This window comes from Somniosus microcephalus, chromosome 23, assembly GCF_052327205.1.
Source record: "Somniosus microcephalus isolate GS21.2 chromosome 23, FLI_Smic_1.0, whole genome shotgun sequence".
Lineage (NCBI taxonomy): Eukaryota > Metazoa > Chordata > Chondrichthyes > Squaliformes > Somniosidae > Somniosus > Somniosus microcephalus.
Genome location: NC_141009.1, coordinates 36,868,716 through 36,894,894, shown reverse-complemented (window position 1 = coordinate 36,894,894; position 26,179 = coordinate 36,868,716). Strand labels below are relative to the sequence as shown.

The following is a 26,179-nucleotide window of genomic DNA, read 5'->3' as shown; positions in this document are numbered from 1 at the left end:
TTGATGATTTGTACAGGTTCAGCATTACCTCTTTGCTTTATAAAACCTAGGATTTGTTTTAATATATTAAATCAACTTGTCCTCCTACTTATAAAGAATTGTACATCTGAACCCCTAAGTGCCTCTACTCCTTTTAAGGACTTACTATTTAGTGAACAAGACCTCTCCTTATATCCTGCCAGAATGTATCAACTTGCACTTCTCAACATTAATTTTCATCTGATATTTGTCTGTCCAATCTACGAACCTGTCATGGTTCTCCTGAAGTCACAATGTCCACACACTCTAATTTTGTATTGCCTGCTAATTTTGAACTTGTTCCCCCATATTCAAGTGCAGGTTGTGTAATATGTGAAGTAAGAGTCCCAGCATTGCTTCTGCAGGACAGCACTGTTTGACTGTTTACATCCCCCCAATCTACAGAAAATCCATTCACCATAGTTTGTTTTCTGCCTTTTAACCAACTTCCTACCCATTCTGCCTCACTCCCTTTAATACCACAATTCTTGATTTTATCAAGATATACATCAAATTTCCTTTATCAATTCCACAAAGAAATCTCAATTACATTTTTCTGACACTACTAGTCATTTACAAATCCATGTTGGTTCTCCTTACTACACTCATTTTTTCTAGGTATTAATTTTATCCTCTATTATAGTTTCTAGAAGTTTACTCCTCACCAATATTAGACAACAATTAATGAATTTCACCAGCACTTAAAATATAAAAGTTTTATATTCCCAATATTGGGATGAATTGAAATTCATTGCAGATCTAATGTGTGTGATGGTGCGATACATGGTCTGAGAACGGCTTCCACAAACTTGTTTTGAATGGATATTTTATAGTGTGTTACAAATAAAATGGGCCTTGCTTAGCAATGAGTTAGGGTGAATGTCTCCATTTACTCATGACACTTGCCGTTTGAGAGTTTTCCACTTATTCTCACTTTCTGTCTATTACATATTATCACAGCTATCAGCAGCAGAGTCCAGTGACCATTCTCATTCCCGTGAAGCACCTTTACAATGTTTTACTGCCTTTGTTCACTAAAACACTAACAGCCACTATTACCTGGCAGTAAGAAGACATGTGATAGCAGTAAGCACAAAACAGCTAAGATGTATTCAAGTACATATGGCAGGAAGGGCTCATGATAGAAGTATTTGCTGGTATACTGCCGGATCATAATACAAGGCTAGACTGACTGTCTGATAGCAAGCATACCACTTGATTGCAACAACCACCAAGTAAAACCATTTTCACCTGTCATTAATACTGGTGATGTTAAACCCATAACAGAATGGGTTGAATGAGGTAAAATGAAGACAAAGTGCTGGAATAACACACTTATTTTTCAACATCAGTGGTCCCAAGACTGACGAGAGGTTAGCAAACATAAGACATCATTTAAATAAAAAAGTCTTTCCCGCTACGATAAGGCTTGGATAATCCTAGAGTTTTGCATTGAAGTGATATTTGGGGAGAGGAATTTAAAAAGTGAAATTTGTCTACCCTCTCAATTAAACCAGATTTTGAGAAAACCATCCATTTATTCTGTACAGGTTATGCACAGCCATTTGTAAATATAGTCCTTAATACTTAATTCATCTTTAAGATTATATAGAGCAAGGCCTACCTGGAGAGATCAAGGCCCCAATTTGGGACAGCAGTTTACTTTTACTTCCAACAACCTAGTATACTGTATTCACTGCTCAGGATGCAGTCTCCTCTATACTGGGGAGACCAAACGTAGATTATGTGATCGCTTTGCTGAACACCTCCTTTCTGTCCGCAAGTGTGACCCTGAGCTCCCGGTCGCTTGCCACTTTACTTCTCCTTCCCACTCTGACCTCTCTGTCCTTGGCCTTCTACACACTGTTCCAGTGAAGTTCAATGTAAGCTTCAGAAACAGTACCTCATCTTTCTACGAGGCATTTTCCAGCCTTAGGGCCTTAACATTTAACAATTTCAGGCCTTAAACCAAGCTCCCATTTTCTCTTTGTCAGTAGGTGCTGGTAAAGTAGAATGAGTGTACCAGTGCTTCTGTGCACGTGGGAGGAAGCAGATTGGTGCTTTAGTTGGGATGAAACACCCCGTGCACCCAAATAGGTACACCGCCATGGTGTGGTCTGCACCCTTGGTGCTGATTTGCCTTTATTTTCACATCGGGAGCCTACTGTCAACAAGGGCAGATGTTGATGACAAAATCCAACACCGCCTTCAATGTGCTAGTGCAGCCTTCGGTCACCTGAGGAAGAGAGTGTTTGAAGACCAGGACCTCAAACCCGGCACTAAGCTAATGGTCTACAGAGCAGCAGTGATACTCGCCCTCCTGTATGCCTCAGAGACACGGACCATGTACAGCAGGCACCTCAAAGCACTGGAAAGGTACCACCAATGCTGCCTCCGCAAGATCCTGCAAATCCATTGGCAGGATAGGCGCACCAACATCAGTGTTCTCGCTCAGGCCAATATCCCCAGCATTGAAGCTTTGACCACGCTTTATCAGCTCCGATGGATGGGTCACATCGTCCGCATGCCCAATACGAGACTCCCAAAACAAGCGCTCTACTCGGAGCTCCGACACGGCACGAGAGCCCCAGGTGGGCAGAGGAAACGTTTCAAGGACACCCTCAAAGCCGCCTTGAAAAAGTGCAACATCCCCACTGACATCTGGGAATCTCTGGCCCAAGACCGCACAAAGTGGAGGAGAAGCATCTGGGAGGGCAACGAACATCTTGAGTCTCTTCGCCAGGAGCAAGCGGAAGTCAAGCGCAAACAGCAGAAGGAGCGCACGTCAACCCAGGCACCCCACCCACCCGCCCCTTCAACCACCTTCTGCCCCACCTGTGACAGAGACTGTAGATCCCACATTGGACTCATCAGTCACCTGCGAACTCATTTTTAACGTGGAAGCAAGTCATCTTCAGTTCCGAGGGACTGCCTAAGAGAGAGAGACACCACCATGGTGTGGTCTGCACCCTTGGTGCGGATTTGCCTTTATTTTCCACCAGACTCCTGGGCTTCTGGAGCCTGTTCTGCTTTGCCAGGTTTTCATCTCCCCCTCTCCAATTTAACTAACCTGCTTTAACTATTCACACATTCTGTGTCTCATATGTCTTGAGTTTCTCAATTTCTCTCAACCTGCCACTTGCATTATCATTTCGCTCAGTTAACCATTTCCTGTATCTCCACCTAATCCCTTTGCAACGTACTGTTTTTCTTCCCTCTGTATTTTGTTTTATTTTTCCTTTCCCTTGCTCTGTTCCTTCTCCTAAGCTGTTCGTCTGTAATATCTTCCAGTTCCGAGGATACGCCTGAAACGTTAATTTGCCACCGCTCTCCACAGATGCTGCCCGACTTGCTGAGTGTTTCCAGCATGTGTGTTTTTGCCATAATTTACTTATCAATTCAAAGAGCATCCACACTGCAGCTGGAGCACTCTATAACCATCAGAAAACTATTATTTTAATAAACTCTAAGGAGTGCTTTTACTTCTAATGATGTATATTGTTTTAATTTAATGTCAAGGTTTATTATAATTTTGATCATCAACGCAGATGACAATTGGTAATGTGCGTAACATTCTTGGGTTGATGATGCTCGCACAAGAAGATTAGTAGCTTGACATCAATAAACCTGCAGTAATGACAGTTAATCTGCAGTTAATCACTGGAAAATTCTACATCCAGCATACATTATGCACACAACGTGAATTCCTCCAGCCTACAGAATTTTGCTGAAAGCCCACAAGCTTAAGTCACAGAGGGTGTATTGCACAAAGACACAAGACCATCTAAAAACAGCAAGATTATAAAATTTAAATGGTCCTCACATCTCCTTCAGATCAGGAGTTCAATATAATCCAGTGTTGAAGCACTTCAAAAATCACACACACTTCAGTTCAAAATACAGAACATGTCCTGACGTTGACATGCACCAGGAAGGTAAAATGTATGAACTACGCCTGCATAAAAAATAAGCCAGACTATTGTGCGCTTTAAGGATACAAGACATTTTGGATTCAGATGTTGTTGTTGAAACATTCACACTTCATTCTTGTGGGATGTTGAATAATACAAGCCAAATACTGTTGTACTGGCTTATTAGGCATCTCAGCCTTTGAATGATTTCTGTGTATATATTTATCAAGTAGAAATTACCAGGAAGTTAGCTAAAGAATAATTTCAGAGTTCTGATCATATCCGTAAGCTTTCTTCCTGTAGTTTATGATGTCATTAGTCTACATGCAGAGGGTGAAATATGTGAAGCACAAGACTTCATATGGAATAAAGAGGTAAATGCAAAATATTGTGACCAATTGAGGCCATGCTTTGGGACAATTTGGTAACCACGACTCCCTTATAACTTCATAGAAAATCTGGGAATGTGCAAAACCACTTGCTCTGCCCGACTGTGCTGCAATCTGATTATCCAATTGCCTTTTACTACAAAAGGTTGCAAGTGGCATTTCATCCACAAGCTGGCAGTGTATCAACCATTCCTGATTCTTCACCATTGATTGAATACTTCGTAGCTCAGTGTTGGATAACAAGAGTCCAGCCAGTGTAATATAGGATAATACATAGTGGACAGTTACAAGACAGGAATTTAATTGAGCTTATGGCAAAACATCAAGACCAGAGCTTAAACAGCTTATGAGCATCAGCGGAGCTCTAAGTTGCCATATAACAACTACTCGCATTTATATAGCGCCTTTAACATACAGGAAACTTTCAATTAACCGACACCTAAATAACCGGAAATGTCGGTTAACCGGCAAAATTCAGGCGTAGGTTCAGGTAACTTTTATTACTTTTTTTACTCCATTTGTTGCTGTGCAAGGGTGCGGCTGCAGCTGTTGCTAAGCTACAGAGATGCTTGCAACTTGTGCCCATTGTTCTGAAGCTGTTGGGTTTGTTGCTTTATACGGAGCTCTCAGCTCCGTATCTTTCACTATAGCATTCGGTTATCCGGAATTTTTGATGAACCGGCACCACGTCGGTCCCGTCCGTGCCGGATAAAAAAAAGTTTCCTGTAGTAAAACATCCCAAGGACCTTCACAGGCTGAGTGCCTCCATTGTCCTCCTTCTCTATCCCCCAGCATCATAAAAGAATTCAGATCCTGGGTTCTGAGATCTGATAGCATCAGTGCAAGAGGACACTGGCATGAGTGGATATCTGAGACAGGGTGGTGAGGGTGAAGCAGCAGCAATTCTTGGCCTAGATCTCCCTGCGTTGCCAGAACCCTGAACCCCAGTTCCACGTGCTGCAAGTCCCCAGGAAGCATTTCCTTGTGGGGCTGGATTGCAGTGTTGCCACAATTTGGAGCCCACCTCCCACCAGTACTTCAAGACCCTGGAGCTCTCTCCACTACTGGCAGATCCCACATTTCCCACAGACCCCGAGACTTACCTCCTCATTGCTGCCACACTCTGGAACATCCTACCAAATGTGTCACAGCCCAGGCACCACTCCACGGTGCTGCTAAACACTCGGAATCCTTCAGTGAGCCAAACTCCACATTTCAATTTCTCACTTTTGTCTACACCCAAAATGTTAAACTTGTCTGTTTCTCTCCACAGATGCTGCCTGACCTGTTGAGTTGTTTCCAGCATTTACTCTTTTGCTTTTAGATTTCCAGCATCTGCAGTGTTTTGCTTTTTGTCCACATTCCAATCCTCAGTTGATCTGAAGCCCCAATACGCACTTCGCTGTGCTACCAAATCACTCCTATCCAGTGATAGAATACCCCATTACTGACACTGCACTTACGCCAAACAGTGCTACAAATGTCCAGTCAACCCCCCACCATCCCCGCCCCCTTACCAGCACTCCCTGTTAGAAACTAGGGGTGCCTAAAAATGTATATGGCTTTTAAATAAGTTTTGTTTTCCTGGGAAGCTTGCATTAGAATTTGAGACAGTCTTTTTAATCAGTTAGATGAGGTGAAACATAAACATTCCACACGGGGGCCCATAGGATGGCCCTGCCAGGCTAGTTATCTGTTGCTTGTAAGTTAGTGTTTTGATTTGTTAATGTATCTTTAATTTGGCCAGTAAAGGTCCAACCTATGTTTCTTCCATTATTACTAATAACCATATTATAATCTCCACAGATTTGTTAAATAAAGGTGAGATAGCCCAAGCAGCTGCAAGCTGCTATGTATTTTTGAAAGGGAAAAAAAAGTATAAAGCAACAGCTATTGAACACTGAAAGCAGCGCGAAACCATAATTCATGGGAATGCAAAAGTTCTGAGAGGAAAGATCACAGCAGAGAAAGGGAGTGTATCATAGACCTTACTTGTGAAGGTCAGAATGGTGAGATAGCGACTGGTTAATGTCTGACAGCTCTGGCTGGGGCCTTGTACTTGCTGGATTATGGGGGAGAGAGTAGAAAGAGATAAGATGGATTCTAATGGAGGAACCTTCAATTTGTAAAAACAAGGATGAAGTAATGAGACCTTCTTTTGGGGAGGGCTTTCTTCCAAACACCAAGACAAAGAACTTAAGCCGTCATTGGTTGATGAAGTTTTGGAGGAATCTCTATAGGTTAAATGGTCTTTTCAATAACTTGGCCTCAGGCCCACCCCTAAAAAGAGAATAAAAAGTGACACCCCAAGGGCTTGCACACAGATGGTGGAAGGGAGAGCCGAACAGCTGGTTGAACGCTCTTTTAAGAGTGATCCCATGCTCACCATCGAAGGCCCTAGAGAGAGAGAGAGAGAGAGAGAGAGAGAGAGAGAGAGAGAGAGGCCAGAAGCCAGAGAACTGTTCACGCATGCCAGCCGTCTGTCTGATCGGGTCTGGTACCAGCTGCTTGTCACGGTCGTATGTTTTTGCTGTATTACTAGTGTGTTATATTTCGTCCTAAACTCTAATTAAACACAATATACCCACCATATTGGTTTGCACTTGATCCTGTTTACCAGAGATATGTGAATCTAACATCCCCACCTCCTAAACACCAGGATCAGGTTGTGTACTACAAAACCGCAACACCTCCACCACAGTGCTGTCAAATCCAAGAATCCCCCACCCTAGTTCTATCAAAGTCTGGCATTACCCCCAGTGCTATCCCAGTCCCCTCGCAGTGCAGCTAAACACCAGCTACCTACTACCAACCTGGCCTATTATCTTGCGATGCATCCTTTCATTAATATATATATAGACACTCGAGCATGTAGTAAAGGAACCAAAGTGTTATCCAATTCTATCCCACAGTGCAACAGTGACTACACTCCAAAAAAGTACTTCATTGGCTGTAAAGCGCTTTGAGATGTCCGGTGGTCGTGACAGGCGCTGTATAAATGCAAGTCTTTGTTTTGTTCTTTCAATTCGGAGTTCCACGAGTAGATGAATAAATGTTTTGAGAAATATCCTTCCATAAAAGAGGGAAGAGCTTCGAAGAACAAGAAACTTCTAATTTGCCTCAGCAATTACACCCCGTGACCTCAAAGGGACACGCCAAGTGGCACAGAGCTGCACATTAGTAATGGAATAAGATGCTGTATTATATGGCATGATGATGCATCTGTTCTTGTAAAAGTTTTCCATCAGCCTACAGTGCCATGTGGGATCTGCATGTATTATACGCTGGTCTCTTCTGACCTACAGTCAGAAATATGAAGCATCTGCCAATCTGCAAACTTCCCTCGCCAACAGCAATTAACCTCTAATTGACCACAACTGTACTGTGCGGCTTTCAAGGGACAGAATCCGCTGCACCTTAGGACAATATGTGGTATAATACTTGCCTCATTATAAAGAAGCGCATCATTTGACCGGTCATAAGCGACAACACTGCAGGTCCATTAGTACATCAAAATATCAGTCTGTACTTCTTAAGCTGTCCTAAATTATCATGCAATTTTAAATACAAGACAATTTTTTCCTGAGGAAAAACAGGTTTGTGTACTCCAGCATTTACGTTATGCTCCTTGGAAATTTAAATACAATTTTTGATAGTCTGTCTAAAAATATGGTTCGGAAGATTTCAAGTTCAAATGAGCTGCATCACGTAACAACCAAAAGAAAAAAAAAGAAAAAAATCAGACACCCACAACATCTGAGTGTTCGATGATTCAGATACTGCAACAGGAAATAAGGGCTCTCCTCTTCTCCTTTTAACTGAACAACGCTGTTTATGATGTGATTTTGTCACACACTTGTTCAAATCTCCAGTCATTCCTGTTGATTAGTCACTAGTTTAATGCTGCAAAATTGAAGTTAATTTACTGATTGAACTTTACAGTAGAAATTAAAATGAGGCCTACAGAAAAATATTTAACGTAACCACCAAAATATGAAGCAGAGTTTATAGATAGCATTCAGGTCCATGAGTGGCTTATGGACCATTCTTTACAATGATATACTGCAGGTCATCTGCAGGCACATATAATTTGTCTATGTTCCATAATAACAATAACAGGATATATAACCTGTACAAGGTTGCTTACATCTAGACTTGTTAATTGACCTATATATGCTTTATAGATTTCTATGACAAAAAATTGCATTTATATAGAGACTTTAACATAGTAAAACATCCCAAGACGATTCGCAGGTGCATTATCAAAAAAATTTGACACCGAACCACTTAAGGAGATAGTCGTACAGGTGACCAAAAGCTTGGTCAAAAAGAATACATTTTAAGGCACGTCTTCAAAGGAGAAAAGAGAGGTCGAGAGGCAAAGAGTTTCAAGGGGGGAATTCCAGAGCTTCGGGTCTATGCAGCTGAAGGCACAAAAGAAATAGGAGCAGGAATAGGCCACTCGGCCCCTCGAGCCTGCTCCGCCATTCAATAAGATCATGGCTGATCTTGGGCTCAAAGCCACTTCCCCGCCCGCTCCCCATAACCCTTCACTCCCTTATCTTGCAAAAATCTGTCTATCTCCATCTTAAATGTATTTAATGATCCAGCCTCCACAGCTCTCTGGGGCAAAGAATTGCACAGATTTACAACCATCTGAGAAGAAATTCCTCCTCATCTCAGTTCTAAAAGGGCGACCCTTTATTCTAAAGCTGTGCCCCTGCATTCTAGATTTCCCCACGAGGGGAAACATCCTCTCTGCATCTACCTTGTCGAGCCCCCTCAGTATCTTATATGTTTCAATAAGATCACCTCTCATTCTTCTAAATTCCAATGAGTATAGGCCCAGCCTGCTCAACCTTTCCTCATAAGTCAACCCCTCATCTCTGGAATTAACCTAGTGAATCGTCTCTGAACTGCCTCCAATGCAAGTATATCCTTCCTTAAATAAGGAAAACAAGACTGTCCGCAGTACTCAAGGTGTGGTCTCACCAATACCCTGTACAGTTGTAGCAAGACTTCCCTGCTTTTATACTCCAAACCCCTTTGAAATAAAGGCCAACATTCCATTTGCCTTTTTGATTACTTGCTGTACCTGCATGCTAACTTTTTGTGTTTCCTGCACAAGGACCCCCCAGGTCCGTCTGAACTGTAGCATTTTGTAATCCCTCTCCATTTAAATAATAATTTGCTTTTTTATTTTTCCTGCCAAAGTGTATAACCTCGCACTTTCCCACATTATACTCCATCTGCCAAATGTTTGCCCACTCACTTAGCCTGTCTATATCCCTTTGCAGGTTCTTTGCATCCTCTGCACAACTTGCTTTCCCACCCATCTTTGTATCATCCGCAAACTTGGCTACATTACACGCGGACCCTTCCTCCAAGTCATTAATGTAGATTGTAAATAGTTGAGGCCTGAGCACCGATCCTTGTGGCATCCCAATAGTTACCTTTTGCCAACCGGAAAATGACACATTTATCCCGACCCACTGCTTTCTGATAGTTGGCCAATTCTCTATCCATGCTAATATATTACCCCAATTCCATGAGCTCTTATCTTATGCAGCAACCTTTTATGTGACACCTTATCGAATGCCTTCTGGAAATCCAAATACACCACATCCACTGGTTCACCTTTGTCCACCCTGCTCGTTACCTCCTCAAAGAACTCCAACAAATTTGTTAAACATGATTTCCCTTTCATAAAACCATGCTGACTTGGCCTGACTGCATTCTGATTTTCCAAATGCCCTGCTACTGCTTCCTTAATGAAGGACTCCAGCATTTTCCCAATGACAGATGTTAGGCTAACTGGTCTATAGTTTCCTGCTTTCTGTCTCCCTTCTTTCATATATAGGTGTGTTACATTTACGGTTTTCCAATCCACTGGGACCTCTCCAGAGTCCAGGGAATTTTGGTATATTGCAACCAATGCATCCACTATCTCTGCAGCCACTTCTTTTAAGGCCCTGGGATGCAGGCCATCTGGTCCAGGGGACTAGTCATCTTTTAGTCCCATTATTTTACCAAGTACTATTTCCTTAGTGATAGTGATTGTCTTTAGTTCCCCCCTCCCTGTGGCCCCTTGATTATCCATTATTGGGATTTTGTTAGTGTCTTCTACCGTGAAGACAGCTACAAAATATTTGTTCAGAATCTCTGCCATTTCTCCGTTCCCCATTATTAATTCCCCAGTCTCATCCTCTAAGGGACCAATGTTTACTTTAGCTACCCTCTTCCTTTTTATATACCTGTAGAGCTCTTACTATCTGTTTTAATGTTTCTTGCCAATTTACTCTCATAATTCATCTTCTCTCTCTATTTTTTTTTTCGTCATCCTTTGCTAGTTTTTTAAAATTTCCCAATCCTCTGGTCTCCCACCAATCTTGGCAACATTGTATGCCTTCGTTTTCAATTTGATACCATCCTTTACTTCCTTAGTTAGCCACGGATGGTGCTCCCTTCTCTTAAAATCTTTCTCTCTCACTGGAATATATTGGTGTTGAGAGTTATGAAATATCTCCTTAAATGTCCGCCATTGTATTTCAACCGTCTTACCCTTTAATTTATTTTTCCAGTCCACTATAGCCAGTTCTGCCCTCATGCCATTGTAATTGCCTTTGTTTAAGATCACGGCCACCAATGGTGGAGCGATGAAAATCGGGGATGCGCAAGAGGCCAGTATTGGAGGAGCACAGAGATCTCAGAGGGTTGTAGGGCTGGAGAAGGTTACTGAGATAGGGAGGGGTGAGGCCACGGAGGGATCTGAAAATAAGGATAAGAATTTTAAAACCAAGGCGTTGCCGGACCGGGAGCCAATGTAGGTCAGCAAGCACAAGGGTGATGGGTGAATTCTATACAGAATATAGGCCTAGAAATTCAGTATCGCCACGTTTGGGGCGCTACAGCCGGGCGTTCGCTAAATTTAGCGCCCGGCGCAACTTAGCACCACCTTCGCCGAAATTGAGTTGCATCGCCCCAAGAGGTTGCTGCTGCGCTAAAGCAGGCGATGCATGACTATCATAAGGCGCTAAGCCGGCGAGCCGAGGCGCTAACACCGAGGGCGGGCGCAGCACAGGTGCGGCGAGTTGCTGATTGAAGGCAGACATGCTGGCGCCGTTCAGCTCTTAAAGGGGGAGGGTCGATTTGTTTGGCTGCAATGCCCTGCACACTGCAGCCCTGAAGCAAGGCCTGCCCATTGCTGGTTCATCAGTTCTACGCCCAGGACCATGGGGAAGCCCGCTATTCTTCCAAATCCCATTGCACGCTCTTGCTGCTTGTCCAGGGTCATGGGGAAGGAGATGCACTGACGTCTCCTTCTGAAAAGGGCATTGGTCACCTGGCGGATGCAGCAATCTACCGCGAACTGGGAGATGTTGGCAATGTCCCCAGTTGCGGATTGGAAGGAGCCGGTGGCATAGAAGTTGAGAGCCACCGTCACCTTCACTGCCACCGACAGAGACGTCCTGCTCCTCAGCTGTGGCTGCAGATCTCTGCGAAGTAGGTGGCAGATCTCAGTGACCACCTCCCTTCTGAATCGCAGCCTCCGAACACACTGCTTCTCAGACATGTTCAGATATGAGAACTGCTGGCGGTATACCCTGGGTGGGTAAGGCCTCCTGTGCCGACGCCTGTTGGCCCTTCTCCGTCTGGCCATGACTGGCACTCTCTCACGGCGTCTCTGAGCCCTTTGAATGCAATGGAGAAGCCCAACGTTTCCACCCATTGCAGCCCCCATTATATGTGGTGACTCAAGGCTATGGCACTGAAAGTTAAATCCAAGTGCAAAGCTCTGGCCTGAAGCCAGAAGTACCTGTACGAGCGCTGAGTCAAAGCAGAAAGCTCTCTCCCTTTGTCTCTCTCCAAATATCCGTCTCTCACACAGAAGGATTGCCACAAAATGGCTGCCACTTATAATGCAGGAGGAGTCCCCTTTAAATAGCACCCCCCACGCCCCGCAGCGATTGGGAACCGTTCCCCTCTACCAGTCGCTGGGGGCGCCAGGCGCACAGAAGAGCGGCGCCACTGAAGTTCCGGTTCGGGGCGCACCAAGGGCGTCGCACCAAGAAATGACGTCAGGATCTGCGCGCGCAGCTGAGCGGGCGCTGCGGTTTTGCGCCGCCGCTAAATCTTGAGTGAAGTTCGCAAGAGACGCAGATCGCGCCGCCCCCGGGCGCTAGCCGCTTAGCGCCCCACTTCTCCTCCTCCTAAGGCGCTAGCGGCTGGCGCTAACAACTGAATTTCTAGGCCAAAGTCCCTCCAATTTGACCTCACTATTTCTACAATGCAAGTTTGCTGTTCTCATCCAGGCTTTCAGTGGAGGTATTGCAGTGCAAACAGTACAATCGATATTTTAGCACCTTGCATGTCTTGGTGGATTGAGGAAACACAGGATAATGCCCACAGTTCCTCTCCCTCCCTACCCTTCACTGATCTGCCGCTCAGTTTGCATTGCTCGTGATACAAAATGTCACATTCCAAATCGAAACAATCCATTAAGAATGAAGTGTGAAGAAAAGAAAAACTTTATTTCTGAAGGTAGGTTGCTTCAAAGTTCTTAAATATATATTTGTATTATCCTTGCTCCATTTTAATTGTCTCAATCCATAACAAGCACCTTCAGACACCACTACTAGTGGTTCCTTGATTCTATCAATACTAATTATCACAGTCACTGTAATCTTCCAGGACCTCCAAGGTCATTTTCAGAGGAAATTTTAGCTTTGATACCATTCAAGAATCATTAAACATAGCTTGAATGTGTCATATTACTTTTCTCCCCTTCTTGAATTTAAGGCTTACACCGATAGAAAACATCATCTGTCAGCTATCACTGGTTTATTTATCGTGTTAGAAATAGCCTTTGTTTTCACACTTTGAAGTTGCATTGCAATGATGTTACTCACTCGACATACATGAGCAGCAGTCCTAATCCCACATGCCTGCATTGTTCCTATATCCCTTCATTCCCTATTCTTTCAACCACTTACTTAACCTATTCTTAAATGTTCAGATTGTGGTGTATGTAACCTGTTCCACCTTAAGAGAACTACCTTAAGAGATGTACTACTTTCTCTTGGCTGCTGTATACTGTAATACCGGTGGTGACCACACCGGTATATAAGTGTTGTGTAGGGATTTGCTGGGCAGTTCAGCCCTGACCTCCGAATAGTAAAGACCTGTTAAAGTTATTCTTGTGGTCTGTATCCAGTGATTTATAATAAGCATAACTGGGACACACAGACTTAACACAGATCATTAACTCTAGTTCCGCAGACTCATAAACCATCAGTTTAAAATGTTGCCCCTGCTCGGTCTAAAATGTCTTCCATTTAATCTTGTATCTATGTCTCTTCATTCTAGATCCCCTCAACTATTGGAAACTGTTGTGTATGTAATATGTGTGCTACTTTGAACCTATGGACAGGACTGCACTACTTGTAGGGCGTAGTGATACGCAGTACCACTCCTGGCCATAGGGGTATAAATAGTACTGTGGGTACTGATCTCCCCTCAGTTCCCGCCTGTGGGCATGAAGTAAAGACCTACGTATAGTCCCTACCTCCAACCAGTAAAGACCTGTTTTATTGTTACTGATTAAGTCTGAGTATTAATTACTTGAACAACTCACAGATTTAACACTGGCGACGAGTCTGATTCGGACCCTGCGGCAGTCACTCCACGGCAGCTTCGTCCACAGCCAGGACGTTGCAGAGAGGTTTCCACCCTCTCCACCCCACTGGAAGACATCCTGACCTCGGAGCCTCCATCGGCGACCGTCAGCTTCTTCTCCAGCTTGGTGGTGGGTAAGCCGTTGTCTGAGCCGGGCAGCGACGCGACAGGCAGTCGACCGCACGAACGGGGCTGGGGGAGCTGGAGGAATAGGGCGCGAGAGCCGCTTCGAGCGGGAGGCGTTTCAACAGAGCGATCGCATCTCCTGATAAGAGCCGAGAGCCGCTTCGCGATCCAGCGATCGCATCCGCTGATAAGGGCCGCACTCGGGCGATCGCGGCGAAGATAAGGGCCGCACTCGGGGGCTGAAGGGAGACGGCGTCGGGGGACGGGTGAAGACCGCCAAGCGCGGGAAAACCGCCATTTTGTGGGCGGAGGATGACGGCAAGAGCGGGAAGCCGCCATCTTGGATAACAAGTAAAGAAAAGAAAATCTGAGAAATTGCAAATCTACAATGCCTAAACACGGGAATATTAGCACCTTTGATAGTGACCTTGAAGATTGGGCCATATATGTTGAAAGAGTAAAAAATTATTGTAAGGCCAATAAAATTCGTGACCAAGATAAAGCTCTAACATTATTAAATTTAATGGGTGAGAAGACATACGGGCAATTGAAACACCTGTTATCACCAGATGAACCGGCGGATAAGACGTTCGATGAGATTGTTACTGTCCTGAAAGATCATCTAAACCCCACGCCGCTGATGCTAGCAGAACGATTTAAATTTTACAACAGAAGGCAGCTACAGCATGAAAGCAATGCTGAATATTTGCTGGAATTGCGTAAATTAGCGAAATATTGCCAGTTTGGAACGGGACTGACAGAGGCACTTCGAGACAAATTTGTGTGTGGTTTATTTAAACAGGATACACAAAAGCAACTGCTCGAGGAGAATGAGCTGACGCTTGAGAAGGCGGTCACTATGGCAGCAGCACACGAAGCCGCAGCGAGAGGCACGGCAGTAATGCAGCTACGGTCACCGGAGCTCAGTGCACACAAATTGGGTGAGAGTTCTGGCAAATGTTATCGTTGTGGAAAGACAACGCATGATCAGAACCAGTGTTGGTTTAAAAACCAAGAATGTAGAACTTGTGGTAGGCTTGGACATATAGCTAGAGTATGCAGGTCAGCGAAGAAGACCAGCAACAAGAAGTCACCGCAAGGAAAATACGCAAAGGTACACAAGGTGACCGAACAGGAGTCCGATTCAGACGCTAGCAGTAATGAACTGGCTAGCTTAAGAGTACTCAACGCTGGTAAGGGTGCAGACCTCCAGACAATTTGGGTCACTCTTCAGATAGAAGGAGTCCAAGTAAAACTGGAATTGGACACTGGATCGGCATTGACGGTCATAAATAAGAAAGATTACGGAAAGTTATTCCAACATATTCCCCTACAGGATACGGGGATTATATTGGAAACATACACGGGGCAAAGAGTGTACCCCATCGGGAAAATAGAGGTTGCAGTGGTCCACAAGGGCGAAGACAGTCAAATAATGGACTTATATGTGATATCTGAAGGAGGTCCTCCACTACTAGGACGGGAGTGGATTAGGAAAATGAATATGGACTGGCATTTCCTACAAACAATAACGAGTGAGAACTCGGTGAAGATAGTCGGCCCAGACTCTGGAACGGATGATGGTAAGCCCAACTCAGGTGCAAAAGACAAAGTTTCAGCACAGAATTCCACTGAGCAACAACAACATAGTTTAACTGTGGATTCTGAGTCTGGCAAGTCTACTGATGTGCCCATTTCTGAGGGACACCGGGCTCGAACTCAACTCCATTTCAAACTACAACAGCAATTAGAACAAATGCTTCGCCGTTTTGAGCAAGAGTTGAATGCAACGAAAGAGTTCTTTGATATAGAGTTGGAGAATCTGGAAAGACAACAGAAGCAGCTGATGGAGAAAATGGAGCAGGAGCACACAAAACGTCTGATGTCAGAGGAGTTAACGGTCAGCCAACTCCTGCATATGCTGAAGGACAGGACTCTGAAATGGGAAAAACTTGAACATGAACTTCAATATTCAAACGAAAGGGGTTCGGAGCTCTCAAAGGTTATTGGAAGAGCTGAGGTGGCAGCACAGACTGAGATGACTGCAACAGAGCAGCCCTTGGATGCCAAAAGTACACTGACTCACATCAACGTAGAACAGACCGCTGAAACAGCTGCTCCGGTAGAGGGATTGAATAGTCCGATCAATCAATCTCCAAAAGAAGTTGAAGTAGTAAAATCTCAAATGAGGTCATTAGTAAACGACTTGCTGAAAGCCCAGAAAAAGCTGGATGAAGAGGTACGCATGAAGAAGTCTCTTCAGCAAAGATGTCTGGACTTGGAACAAAAGCTGGCTAACGCCCAGCTGGGTATGGAGGAAATAGAAGACCCTCTCGCTGGCCTAGATCAGGACGACACCGAATATTACTATGTCCTGTCCTGCCCAACTTGTAACTTCGACTCCCACCATACAGAAATCATGGAGGAGCACCGAAAGTCTACGGAACATCGGGAGAAGGTGGCTCTACTACGGAAAAAGGAGGAAGAGAAGGAGGAACTGCGCATGCAGCTGGCAGCTGACAGTGGAGCCCAGAGAGTCTCCAAGAAGCAGAAAAGGAAAAGTCGAAACAGAAGATGACCCATCTGAACCATTATTACCTCTACCAGATCACACACGTGGTCCCTCCGAACGGAGCCAATTCAGTTCGGAAGTTCAAACTGTTAAATCCATGGAAGGACTATTGAATGAGTCACTCCAGCAACGTGAACCGACTACACCACAGAGATTGAATCTGTGAACTGTTTTCCGCAGAGACTGAATCTGTGATCTGTTTTGACATGAAGTTATCTATGTTATTCTGTTATGTAAACCTGAAGTTATATATGTATATATGTTATTACGTTATGTTAAATGGGGAGATGACTGTAAAGCTAGGAAGGGAGGAATGTTGTGTATGTAATATGTGTGCTACTTTGAACCTATGGACAGGACTGCACTACTTGTAGGGCGTAGTGATACGCAGTACCACTCCTGGCCATAGGGGTATAAATAGTACTGTGGGTACTGATCTCCCCTCAGTTCCCGCCTGTGGGCATGAAGTAAAGACCTACGTATAGTCCCTACCTCCAACCAGTAAAGACCTGTTTTATTGTTACTGATTAAGTCTGAGTATTAATTACTTGAACAACTCACAGATTTAACAGAAACAGTCTGTTTCTATCTGCTCTGTCCCATCCTTTCATAATTTTAAACAATTCTATCAAATGAGCAATGGGAGGCCTTCAAAGAGAAGATGCTGACTGGACACATTCCCATGAGGGGGAAAGAAAGGGCATCTGAATCTAGAGCTCCCTGGATGACTAAAGATATAGAGATTAAAATGAAAAAGAAAAGGAGGCTTATGATAAATGTCAGGCTTAGAATTCAGTAGAGAACCAAACTGAACACAATATGTACAGAGGAGAGCTAAAAAAGGAAATAAGAGGGGCAAAGAGAGTTTATGAGAACAGATTAGTGGGTAACATAAAAGGGAACCCTAAAGTATTTTATAAACAGTAAAAGGGTAGTTAAAGGAAAGGTGGGGCCGATTAGGGACCAAAAAGGCAATCTTCTTGTGGAGGCAGAGGTACTAAATGAGTACTTTGCATTGGTCTTCACTAATGAAGAGGATGCTGCCAATGTCACAGCAAAGAAGTAGGTAGTAAAGAAATTGGGTAGAATAAAACTAGATAAGGAGGTACTTAAAAGGTTGGCAGTGCTGAATGCAGAAAAGACACCTGGTCCGGATGGGATGCATCTTCGGTTGCTGAGGGAGGGAAGGGTGGATATTGTGGAGGCTGTGGCCACAATCTTCCAATCCTCCTCAGATATGAGAGTTGTGCCGGAGGACTGGAGGATTGCAAATGTTACACCCCTATTTAAAAGGGGAGAGGAATAAACCTGGCAACGACAGCCAGCTAGTCAGCCTAACCATGGTGGTGGGGAAATGTTTAGAAACATTAATCCAGGGCAACATTAATTGACACTTGGAAAAATATGGGTTAATAAATGAAAGCATGTATTTGTTGAAGGTAAATCATGTTTGACGAATTGGATTGAGTTCTTTAATGAAGTAACTGAAAGGGTTGGTGAGGGTAGTGCGGTTGATATTTATGTATATGAACTTTCAAAAGGTGTTTGATAAAGTACCACTTCATAGAAGTGTTAGCAAAATTGAAGCCCGTGGGATTAAGGGGCAGTGGCTGCATGGATACGAAATTGGCTGAGGGACAGAAAGCAGGCAGAAGTGGTGAACTGTTGTTTTTCAAACTGGAAGGCAGTATACAGTGGTGTCCCCCAGGGGTCGGTGTTGGGACCACTGCTGCTCTTAATATATATTATTGACCTGGAGTTGGGTATACAGGGCATAATTTCAAAGTTGCAGATGACATGAAATTCGGAAATGAAGTAAACAGGGGCGGGGATAGCAATAGACTTCAGGAGGACAGAGGTAGACAGACAAATGGCAGATGAAATTTAACACTGAGAAGTGTGAACTGATTCATTTTGGTAGGAAGAATGAGTGGCAATATAAACTAAATTGTACAATTTTAAAGGGGGTACACAGGAAGAGAGAGATTGAGGTTGTATGTGCACAAATCTTTGAAGGTGGCAGGCCAAGTTAAGAAAGCTATTAAAAAGGCATTTGGGATCTTTGGCTTTATAAATAGAGGCAGAGAGTACAAAAGCAAGGAAGTTATGCTAAACCTTTATAAAACACTGATTAGGCCCCAGCTGGAGTATTGTGGCCAATTCTGGGCACCAGGATGTCAAGGCCTGAGAGAGGAGATTTACTAGAATGGTACCAGGGATGAAGAACTTCAAATATATGGAGAGACTAGAGAAACTGGGCTTGTTCTGCTTAGAGCAGAGAAGGTTCAGGGGAGGTTTGATAGAGGTGTTCAAAATCATGAAGGGTTAGGTACAAATAAATAAGGAGAAACTGCTTCCAGTGACAGAAGGGTCGGTAACCAGAGGACACAGATGTAAGGTAATTGGCAAAAGAACCAGAGGAAACAATTCTTTATGCAGCATGTTGTGATGATCTGGAATGCGTTGCCTGAAAGGGTGGTGGAAGCAGATTCAATAATAACTTTCAAAAAAGAGAGTTGGATAAACACTTGAATTGGAAACATTTGCAGGGCTATGGGGAATGAGCAGGGGTGTGGGACTAACTGGAGAGCTCCTTCAAAGAGCTGGCACAGGCACAATGGGCCGAATGGTCTCCTTCTGTGCTATTCATTCTGTGATTCTATGAAATCACTCCTTCATTTTCTAATTCTAATGAAAACATCCCCAATTTATTAAGTCTTTCTTCATTTTGTATTTTTTCATAGCAGGCAGCATGCTCGGAAATCTGCCCTCTCGATTGTTGCAACATAATGCTTAGAGCATTACAGTACTCCAACTGCAGTCTTACTTTGGTTTTATCACCATTACGTCTTGATTTTTATGCTTTCTACTTAGCACCATAAAACCTAGTATTCTGTTCACTTTTTTACAGACTTATCCAGTTGGCACGCTACTTTTAATATTTTGTGTATCTGAACCCCAAATCCCTCTGCTCTTCCACGGCCAGCTTTCAAGGTATAATTATTAATTTTGTTAACTAAAAATTACCACCACAAATTTACTGACATTGAATTCCATCTTCCCCTTTTTTGCCCATTCCACCATCAATATCTCCTTGCAATTTCCTTTGGTCCTCGGAATTATTCACTCTGTCTCCTATTATCTGCAAATTTGGACACCACTCCCTCTATCCCTACATCCAAATCATTAATGTAAACAATGAATATGAGCAGTCCCAGAACAGAATCATGTGAGACCTGCTACCCACTTACAAACACTCCGAGAAATTGCCTTTAACTTGTACTGTTTCCTCTCTTCTAACCAGTTTTGAATCCAATTTGCTATCCTTCCTTTAATTCCATAGCCCCTAATATTCTCAAATAATTCCTTGTGCAGTACCTTGTCAAAGGCCTCCTAACAGTACATGTACACCACATCCACTGCATTTCCCTCATCCACTATATCTGTCATCTTCTCAAACTCAATTAGATTATGAACCAAGTCTGTCTCTCTATCACTCCTGTCCTCAAATGCCTCTATTTGCTCCACGTTCAGCAACATATTGAATTCAAAATCCTTGTTCTTATTTTACAAATCCCTCGTCAGCCTCATCCCACGAAACTCGAGAACGTCCTTTAGCCCTTTTGTTAAGGTATGCACCCTCCACTCATCGGACTCTGGTCTCCTTTGCATTCTCCCCTCCCTTTGTTCGACCACTGATGGCAAAGTTTTCAGCAATCTTGGCCCCCAACCTTTGCACACCCTTCCACTTTCAAAAGCCCCTTCAAAATCTACCTCTGCAACCATGCTTTCAGCCACTTCCCATAAATCTCCTCTTGCTACTGCTTAGCATCCATCTTCGTATCTATGAAGCACCTTGGCATGTTTACTACATTAAGCGAGTCGCAGCAGTACTGGTAGTCGTGGTAACTCGAGTGATATTGTTCTGGACTTATTACATGCAGATAGCACCCTCTGGTGGTAGTTATTGTATAGCAGTGCTAGTATACTGCAAGAGGTCATTTGACCTTTCTTCCTGTTTGACCCCGGAAGTAGTATTGCAGAAAGAACCTACTGAGTAATGGAGAATCCCTCATGTCAGGTTCTGAATCCAGTGCCATCTCATCTCATATGCTAGGCCAGACGCAATGTCTGTGAGTATCTTTGTTTGTTAACATGATAGCAACTTTGTCAGTGTAGTATTTGACAATACTTTGTTTATAAGAAGCTGTTAGTTGGTAATTACAGAAGTTTAGTTCAAGTGATATTTAGTTATACAATTAGTCTATTCTATTGTTATAAATATGTCTGTATCTTATGTAACATCTAATGTACAGTACTCAGTTCTATGTACAAAACATACTTTGTCTTTGTTTACAGTTTCACAAATTTGTTCAAGTAAAGCTTCAAAACAGCAAACCGGCTTCTCGAGGAATTATTTGAATAAGTGTTTAACTTGCTGGATAACTAGATAGGAGCACGTCTAGCGAGACCAGTACAGATATCTTCATCCAACTTCTACAACCATGCTTTTCAAATAGAGATCACTGAATAGCAATTAGGAATGGGAATGCTGGTTGATCTTCCCCTCACTAAGCCAAGGAAACTGACACCAATGAAATCATCCCTACTGTTGTCATAGCTAGGATCAGCAAACTCAAGGGTTGGAACCCAAGACCCTGCTGGTTTGTAGGGTTCAGCTAATCACTGGATAAACCAGATAAGCCATCAGTTTGAGCCCTAGTGATCACTCTCAGGCGTGAGTCTAGACAATGAGTGTTGCCACAGGCTACTCAACAATGGAGGTCATCGTAGCCAAACCCAATCCTATCCTCACACAAAGTCCACACAATCACTTTTGGCATGGATCACTGGAATAGTAACCAACAGCATTCCAACCACTGCCCTGGCTGAGACCAGCTAATTCAACACATGCTGGCAGTCAATCCTGGGACCTTCCTGGTCTGTACGGTCTCTGGACTCTTATTTTTTTATTCGAGAGAAAAGAGCTTTTTTTTGGTGATATATCACTTCTGCATTGCTCCATATGCGCTGTCCAAAAAGGCGAAAGAACACAAAATAATTGAGCGTCTTAAGTTGTTGACACACCAACACAGGCTGTCATTCCTGCTGCTTGAAGTAAATTTCCAACTGCTATTGCTCCAAGCACAGCGACGAGATACAGTTAGTGCCAGCACAAGGAGGGGCACCAAGTTATAACAGCACTTTCTATCCATTTCAGTACAGTATAAAAAATAGTACGTTCTCACTGGCACAAACTTATTTACCAACTAAAACAGAATGCAGCTGCAGACTAATACTGAAATGGCAAAAGGAGGTCCCTCTACCAATCTGGTAGGCAGGTAATCTGATGAACAATGGAAGAGTTGAACTGGCCTTCCAAGAAGCCGAATGCGTGCAAAAATAATTCACAAGAATGCTCTGCAACTACAATGCCATTCTGCTGTTGACTATTTCAGCAAACATATACCACATTTACTGTAATCTCTCAAAGATATACTTGAACTCATTTCCCCCAGCTCTGCTACAGCAATTCAAGTTTACAGTGATGGCACTCCTCCAGAGTCTTCATTACTTGGTGTCTTTCAAAATCAAAATGCAGTAAAGTGTGAACAGAATGAAATGCTTGTTTTTTTCCCCCATGTGCCCATCAAGTAACAGAAGTTAAATGTTGGTTGCTAGTGAGATGAATGCAAACAGACATTGCAAACTTTCTTCCCTTTCCATTATCAATACCACGTTTGATGCCCCTCTGAACTTCACAGACACTGTCACACGCAATCTTCCTTTTCCTTCATCCTAGCTGTGTTTAAAATAAGGCTGATTGCACAGTCTTCTCCTCTAACTCTCCCATTCCCTGGACCTCAAAACCATTGCACTCCTCACTTCCAGAAAGTCCTTTCTTCCTCTTCCTGACTTATTTCATCTTCTCTCCTACTCTTCACAACTTCAGTCCTTGACCCTTCATTTAAATTTTGCTGCAACAAAAAAGTGTGAAGCAATTATCTTAAAAGCAGCACTCCCAACTTGCATTTTTTCAACCTTATACAGGTTTTTACCATTGGATGCTATTAGGTTAGCGATTTAAAGCTCTAAACTAACCTTTATGAGTATTTTTGCTTATAAAAATAGAAACGAAATATGAGTGTATAATATATAGTTTTGAATCATGGTATAAAAAGAATCAAATTATAAAACAAAAACGTCAGATGTTAAATTTAATTTTAATTGTCTGCAAGAGTACATCTAGTATGAGTGAATTGGTGTGTATGAACAATATCTAGTAATATGATGGGATTGACTTCTTGTCCTCTAGCACAATATTATGTTCATTAATGCAAGTGATAGCTGGATTCTTATTCAAGGTCAGGTTCTACATGATTTGGTTATGGTTTCTTTAATTGACCTATTCTGGCTTAACAATAATACTTGCAATTTCGTTTAGCACCTCATCACGTTAAAACATCTCAAAGTGCCTCACACAATGAATTACTGGTGAACTGTAGTGACTGTGGCTCAGTAAACAAAGTGTAGCTGCCCTTCTGCACCAGCAACATCTCACAAACAGCCATGAGATGAAAGACCGGTTAATCTGTTCTCTGATGGTGTTGCTCGAGAAAGAAATGTTAGTTACAACACCAGAAAAAATGATTCATTTTGTTTGAATAATGCCGTGAGATCTTTAACATACACCTGGCCACTGGAACAGGCTGGGCTACAGTCCAACGTCTCAGCTGAAAGATCGGCATCAAACCTACATTTTGCTATGTGCGCTCACAATTCGCATTATTCCTGCTCTGATGGAAATCTTGAGACTTAAGTTCCATACTATTCCACAGATCATCCTGGTACAAGACAACAGGTAGCCTCAGCAACCCCAACGGCTGCCACTTCTAAAGCTATGTAGTGATTGAACTGTACTTACATTGTACAGGATGTCAGTCCACCCTTCCATGGTGATACACTGGAAGACAGTGAGCACAGCAAACAGGATATTGTCAAAATTTGTAATCCCATAGTTGGGTCCAGTCCAGTATCCTTTACAAACAGTTCCATTTGGACACAACCGTGAGGGAGCCTCTGTTCCACATGGGAATTCTTCCACTGGTTGATCTAGATAGAAACAGAAGCAAAGCTTTTTAGTTCGCTGTTAAATATTGCACACCACTGGACACGACAATATGAATCACCTCAAAGGCAAATCAGCAGAACTCTACTCTTTTGTTGAAGTATTTTATTTTCTGTCTGTGTTCCTGGCTATGCTACAAAATACACAGTTCCCCAGCTGACTTGTACCCATCCTGTTCCAATCTATTCAGTAGGAGGCATGCAACAATGGCCCAAGGTGACTCGTCGCATCTGTTAGTTTTCCCTCCCTTGCTGTAGGAAGCACCCAGTTTCCACTTGGCTGTGGAAACTCAAACAGCTACCAAGACTGGGAGCTCAACAAGTGTGAAACTGCTGGCATGAGCCATTTAACCAGCATCATCAGCTACACTGTCTGAGGTGCCGTCCTTCAGATGAGACGTTAAAGCGAGGCCCTGTCTGCCCGCTCAGGTGAACGTAAAAGATCCCATGGCACTATTTCGAAGAAGAGCAGGGGAGTTATCCCCGGTGTCCTGGCCAACATTTATCCCTCAATCAACATAACAAAAACAGTTTATCTGGTCACTATCACATTGCTGCTTGTGGGAGCTTGCTGTGTGCAAATTGGCTGCCGCATTTCCCACATTACAACAGTGACGACACTCCAAAAGTACTTCATTGGCTGTAAAGCACTTTGAGACATCCAGTGGTCGTGAAAGGCGCTATATAAATGCAAGTCTTTCTTTATGCGGTATATATAACACAATGGAGACCAATGCAACACTGTAGTTTTATTTTAAAAAAAAGCTTATTCTGTGTATGGATGATAATGGGGTTGATGAATTTAAGGCGAAAGGTTCCAGTGCAATTTATTAGTTGTTAACGGCAGTTTCAAAAGGGTCCCAATGAAATATGCTGCATCATGAGAGCTGAACCAGAACTCAATCTTCCTTTCTAAGAGCATAGTGTGTACTTTCACAGGAAGCGTTCTGCATCCATTTTTGGATATGTGCAGATTTCAAGTAAGCCATGAGTGTCTTTCTACACCTAACATATGGATAGTTGCATTGTCAGAAATAACTTACATAGTGACGCATTAAAACGCACTACGTACTTGGTTTGAGTATAAAGCAAGGCTTTAATCAACTTGTTTCAAAACATGGAGGTCCAGTTGTACTTCACTAGTTCCTATCTTACAAAATGTCCCTGGACAAGCTGGGCCCACGCCCGAGTATTTATACTCCTTGGCCGGCACCACCAGCTGGCCGTCCAGTGTTATTTCATGAGTAGTGTCTTTATGATGATGAGATTTATAACAAATAGGTTGGTCCCTATCCTGTTCATCAGAACACCCAGATATTTTATTGATAAGTTTGTATTATACAATCTCAGGAACTAAGTGAAAATCACTTGTTTGGTGGATGAACGTTGCTCAGTAATTCGCAACTTGAATAAGATTAAAACCAAGAGACTCAATGCGGGCACGAAGGAAATTCGATTGCTTGAAGCTCAAAGGAATGAGATGCAACATCTTGGATTAAAACTCCAACCGAAACAAAATAATTACTTGTCGCAACACCCGGTGAAACCCGCAGTTCTTACTTGTTGATAAGTAGAAGCTCACTGACTAAATTTCATGAGTAAATCACCCATCTCCGGTGAGCTATTCCTTAATAAACACCCCAACATCAAAAAACAAGAGCCAGAGTGACGGCTTTTAAATACCCTCGGTGAAATTTTGCCTTTCCCAGGAGATTAGTTGGCCGTGGGGGAAGGAGGAGGGAGAAAGTGATCAGTCATGATGTTCCGGCCATCATCGTGTGGGTCAGGCTTGATAGGCCAGCTGGGCTTTTCCTGGCCATTAATTTTGCATGTTCGTAATTTAGGTGCTCGTCAATGTGCAAATGTCAGCGCTGGAGAAAGGAATGTTTTTTTCCACTTCTAGCATCCAGCGTCAACATGGGAGTGCTGGCTAAATTCCTGCCCTTCACATCCTTCCAGCCAGCAGGGAGAAAAGGCTTTCATCCCATTAATCTGGCTGGCTTCAAACCCCTGAGCTAGAGAAACAATGACATCTCCCTGTTGTTGATGTACAATTGGAAATAGTCCAATCAAATCTAAAATAGAGTCTGTGCATTTCAAACTTGAGAAACTTGGAAAGCAAGTATCACATCAAGTGTCGGGTGCAGCAGCAGCAGAATTCTCTTCTTGTTGCTCAATGCTGCAGTTAGTGGCAAGGGAATGAAAAATAAAAACAATTCATAGTCAGAGCAAGTCAAGCAGAAAGAATAGGGAAGCAGCAGCTGTCTGTTTTTAGAGAGTAAGAATTTATTAGGAAAGAGGAACAGCGAGATAGAAAACAGGGTACATCGTCATTCAAATCCCAATCAAATAATAACTGT

At 43.2% G+C, this 26,179-nt stretch overlaps 1 protein-coding gene across 1 annotated transcript in view; it reads right to left on the bottom strand.

The window, feature by feature from the left end:
* Positions 1–26,179, bottom strand: part of cacna1ba (calcium channel, voltage-dependent, N type, alpha 1B subunit, a) — an 820,126-nt gene that overhangs the window by 450,975 nt on the left and 342,972 nt on the right. The window contains exon 8 of the mRNA XM_085965795.1: positions 23,617–23,804. Coding sequence (XP_085821921.1) covers positions 23,617–23,804 — 188 coding nt within the window. The remainder of the gene's footprint in view (positions 1–23,616; positions 23,805–26,179) is intronic.